The sequence below is a fragment of the Plasmodium gaboni genome, chromosome 9, assembly GCF_001602025.1.
Source record: "Plasmodium gaboni strain SY75 chromosome 9, whole genome shotgun sequence".
Taxonomy (NCBI): Eukaryota; Apicomplexa; class Aconoidasida; order Haemosporida; family Plasmodiidae; genus Plasmodium; species Plasmodium gaboni.
Window position 1 is genome coordinate 999,229 of NC_031489.1, and position 5,537 is coordinate 1,004,765.

The window sequence follows — 5,537 nt, forward strand, 5'->3', positions numbered from 1 at the left end:
AAATATATTTAAAAATTTATTTTATCTTATTTATATAAAATATAATATATTTTTAATTTTTTTTATTATTTTTTTTTTAATTATTAATTTAAATAAAATTTTTAAATTTATATATTTATAAATTATTTAAATTTTATAGAATATTATAAAAAAGTTTAAAAAAATAAAACAAAAAAAAAAAAAAAAAAAAAAAAAAAAAAAAAAAAAAAAAATAATGACATGATGAATCATAAAATGATATGAAAATATAAAATAAGAATACTTCTTTGTTATTTTGTAAATTTTTTAGTATATTATTTTATACATCTTTTTTTATGTTATTTTGTTTTATACTCTTGTTTTTTTTTAAAATAATAAATATATATATATATATGTATATGTATATATGTATGTATTATATTTTTTTTTTTTTTTTTTGAAAAATATAAAATCGTGCATAAACAGATATTTATTTTAAAATTATTTTTTTTTTTTTTTTTTTCGGATTTAGAAAATAAAACGAATATATAATATATATATATAATATATATGTAATATGTGTATAATATGTATATATATATATATATATAATATTATATATATATATATATATGTATACATATGTATACACATAATTTACACAAAATGTATTATATATATGTAAATTTTAATTTTTATGCATATTCCTAATTTTTTTTTTTTTTTTTTTTCATATATATATATATATATATATTATATTATACACATATAATATAATACAATATTGTATATAATAATATAAATTAAAATATAAAATGTGTACAACAAAAAAAGATAAAAAAAAAAAAATAAAAATATGTACAAAAAAAAAATAAGATAAAAAATAAAAATATATATATAAAAAGTGTACTCCTAATTTTATGTTAGAATACAAAAAGTATCAAGAATAAAAAGTTGTATGTATTTATGATATTATATATATATATGTATATATGTATGTGAAAGAAGAAAAAAAAAATTTTTTTTTTTTTTTTTTTTTAAGGGTTATATCTGCATGTCATTTTAATGTATTTTTATATATATAAATACTTTAAAATGACATGTTGATATAAAAAAAAATAATAATAATAATAAAAAGTAGATTTTATATGCATATATGATGTGTTTTAGGTTTTAAAAAAAAAAAAAATACATATATATATATATATATATATATTATATTTGTGTGTTATATGTATGTGGTTTTATTTAGAACAATAGGTCAAATAAAAAGAACAAGACAAACCAAAGCATCACATATAAATATAAATATATATATATATATATATATATATATATATATATATGTGTATATGTTAATTATATGCTTTTAATGTGTATTTTGTTTTAATTTTTTTTGTTTAAATATTTAGGTTTTAGGCTTTAAATTAAAATCATAACATATATATATATATATATATATATGTGTGATAATATTTATATTTTTGATTTGTTTTTAATAATTGCAGAAATATTATTATGAACCTTCAATAATAATATATTGCATATATAATATCATAAGATTAAAATTTTTCAAAGATTTAAAAAAAAAAAAAAAAAATTTGTAGAGTGTGTGTAAAAATGATAAAGCTGACAATATTTTTATTACTGTCCATATTTAGTTTCAACTTGTATGGATTAGAATTAAGTGAAAAGGTTTCTATGAAATATGGATCTGAACAAGGTGTTGAAAATGTAGATGTGAATACAAAGTTATGTAGTGATATATTGAAATTCATATATATGGATGAATATTTATCTGAAGATGATAAAAGTTCATTTGAAAAGAAATGTCATAATGTTATTGGAAATATAAGAAATACATTTAGTAATAGAAATACAATAAAAGAAGGAAATGAATTTTTGATGAGTATATTACATATGAAATCATTATATGGTAATAATAATAATAATACTGATAGTGAAGGTGATGTTACATTGAAGAGTTTATATTTAAATTTGAAAGGATCTGAAAATATAGAAAATGAATCTGGAGAACCTAGTGAAGATGAAATAAATAAGACTATTATGAATTTTGTGAAATTTAATAAATATCTTTTAGATAATTCTAATGATGTTAAAAAAGTTCATGACTTTTTAGTTTTAACTAGCCAATCTAATGAAAGTTTATTAGATAAAAAAGAAAAATTATTCGAAAGTATTATAGATCAAATTAAATATTTTGATGAATATTTTTTTGCATCAGGTGGTAAAATCAAAGTAAAAAAAGGTCATTTAAAATATAACTTCCTTGATATTTATAAACAACCAATTTGTTCGACTTATCTTCATCTTTGTGATAAATACTATGAAGCAGTTTCTATATATATAAGATTAAAAAATATTTTTAATGGTATACCAGCTTTCTTAGATAAAAATTGTAGAAAAGTTAAAGGAGAAGAATTCAAAAATCTTATGGATATGGAATTAAAACATGGCCGTATTGTAGAAAAATTTGACAAATATATCATCTCTGATGATTTATATATTGTTGATCTGAAACATTTTGATTTAAAAAATATAGATAAAATATTGGTATCCAAAATTGATGATATCAATAATCTAAATATGTATGAACATAGAGAATCTATGAATCTTTCAGCTAAAAATTTATCAAGATATATAGATATAAAAAGAGAACTAAATGATGAAAGGGCATATAAACAATTAATGTCAGCTATCAGAAAATATGTAACAACACTTACTAAAGCAGATTCAGATATTACATACTTTGTTCAACAATTGGATGACGAAGAAATAGAAAGATGTACGTCACAATAAAGGAAATAAATAAATAAATAAATAAATAAATATATATATATATATATATATATATATATATATATATATATATATGTATATAATTATGTGTGGATGTTTCTTTTATTATTTTATTATTTTATATTTTATTATTTTATATTTTATTTTATTTTTTTTTTTTTTTTTCAGTTCTTGTCGACTTAAATTTCTTCTTATATAATGGTTTCTTGAGAGTTACCGAAGACAAACACCTAATCAACGCAGACGATGTATCACCAAGTTACATTAATTTATATAGATCTAATAATATTGTAGCATTGTATATATTAAAAACACAATTTGAAGAAAATAAATTATCAGAATACAGAGCACATAAATTTTATAGAAGAAAAAGAGTTTCTAATATGACCAACGATATGATTAAAAAACATTTTACTCAAACAAATCCACTTACCAATTTACCAACCTTAGATAATACTAAATCCACTGAACATTTCTTAAAAGTATATGAAAAATTTGTAGAAAATTTCCAACCAGATTTTCATGATATCATGAAAATACAACTCTTTTTTACTATGGCCTTTAAGGACTTCAACGTCAACCAAAGTAACACAAAAAAGAAAAAAAATAAAAAATAAAAAATAAAAAATAAATAAATAAATAAATAAATAAATAAATAAATAAATAATGTGTACATATATATGTATATATTTTATATTATTTTTTTTTTTTTTTTCCTAGATTTCACCGAGAATTCCAAGAAATTGTGGTTCGATCTTTTATATGCCTACGACAATTTTGGATGTATGAGAAAAAAAAAAAAAAAAAAAAAAAATATATATATATATATATATATATATATATATGTATATATATTCATATACATATTTTTTTTTTATTTTTTAGGGTTTTATATCCACCCCAATGAAGTAATTAACAGTATCAATAAAACTGATTTTGTTAGACACGTTTTAGGTAAGTATTATGTTATATATTTTATTCTTATATAACTTTGTTTTTATTTATTTATAACATATAAAATATATATATATATATATATTTTTTTTTTTTTTTTTTTTTTCTTAAATATAGTGAGCAGAAATTTCATTTTAAAACACAATGATCAACTTACCTTTTTGGAGACACAAGTTGCCAAGATAGTTGAAATAATAAATTTATCATTGGAAGTTGACAGATCACCAGATTCTTTAGATTTTTCTATTCCTATGAATTTCTTTAATCATAAAAATGGTTATCACGTGATGAATGACGATAAATTAAAATTATTAACAAGCTATGAATATATTGATTCTATTGCAAATAATTACTTTTTCCTCAGTGAATATAAGAATGATGTTTTTAGAACAGGAAATAATTTTAAATTATATTTCAACTTACCAAATATTTACAGTTTAGCATATCAATTATTTAATGAATTAGCTATTAACATTAATGTTATTACTAATGTACCTTTAAAAAAATATTTAAAATATAATGCAAGTTATGCTTATTTTACTTTAATGAATATGATAGGAAAAAATCATGATATCTATTCAAAGGGTTCTCGTTTTGTTTATGCATCATATATTTTAGGATTAGGTAAAAAAAAAAAAAAAAATTGGAAAATAAATATTATATATATATATATATATATATATATTTATATTTATATATATTTATTTATATGTTTATTTTATTTTATTTTTTTTTTTTTTTATAGTTTTCTTCATTGAATCCCACATCGATATTGCTCGTCTGAAACCAAAAGATTTCTTTTTCATGAAACAATCCTTACCAATTATTGATCACGTTTATCACAAGGATCTTAAAACATTGAAAAAGAATTGTGCTTTATTAACTGACTTTATGAAAATTAACAAGAACTCACAAAATTATGAATTAACACACACTGAAGAAATGATTAAAATATTAGGTTTATTGACTGTCGTGTTATGGGCAAAAGAAGGAAAGAAATCAGTATATTATGATGATGATGTTAGTTTATATAGAAAATTAATGGTCAGCTGTGTTTTCAACGGAGGTAAGGATAAAGCATAAATATATAAATATATAAATATATGTATGTATTTGTGTATATATGTATTTGTGTATATATGTATATATGTATTTGTGTATATATGTATTTGTTTTTTTTTTTTATTTTTTATTTTTTAGGAGAAACCCTTCAAGAAAAATTGGCTAACAACATTGATAAGTCATGTGATATTTCTCAATACGGCATAAAATCTAAACATTTAAAAGACATTATTGATATAAACTTAAGTATACATAAATGGAATCCAGCTGAAATTGAGAAATTAGCCTATTCCTTTGTTTTATCTTGCAAGATGCAAAAATTAATGTATAAACCAATGAACGTTGAGAAATTACCTTTAGAAGATTATTACAAATTACCCTTAGCCCCAGATATGGTAAAGACATATCACTGTTATAAATTAGGAAAACAAGCAGCTAAATTATTAGAATCTATCATTTTAAAGAAAAAATTCGTCAGATTTAGAGTTAATGATGCTATTGATGTATATGATTTCTTTTATATAAAGAAAGTTGTATCTAGTCGTATTAAGAAAGAATATAACGAATTTTTACAAGATAAAAGAGCATTTGAAAAGAAAGAAATTCAAACAATTCTAAACAACAGTCCATTCTCAGAAGAACAAACAATGAAATTAATAAATAGTTATGAATGTCACTGGTTTACTAGTTACGAAAATTTCAGAATCTTATGGATGCACGCATCAAGTAAATACCATATCATT

At 19.0% G+C, this 5,537-nt stretch overlaps 1 protein-coding gene across 1 annotated transcript; it reads left to right on the plus strand.

Moving 5' to 3' along the window:
- Positions 1 to 1,578: 1,578 nt before the first annotated feature.
- Positions 1,579 to 5,520, plus strand: PGSY75_0929400 (high molecular weight rhoptry protein 2; the record flags this gene model as incomplete). Its single annotated transcript, XM_018785699.1, has 7 exons — positions 1,579 to 2,764; positions 2,947 to 3,363; positions 3,499 to 3,561; positions 3,664 to 3,732; positions 3,850 to 4,356; positions 4,478 to 4,798; positions 4,933 to 5,520. Coding segments are annotated over 7 exons (3,151 nt in total), but the record flags the coding sequence as incomplete, so codon positions are not given.
- Positions 5,521 to 5,537: the final 17 nt, after the last annotated feature.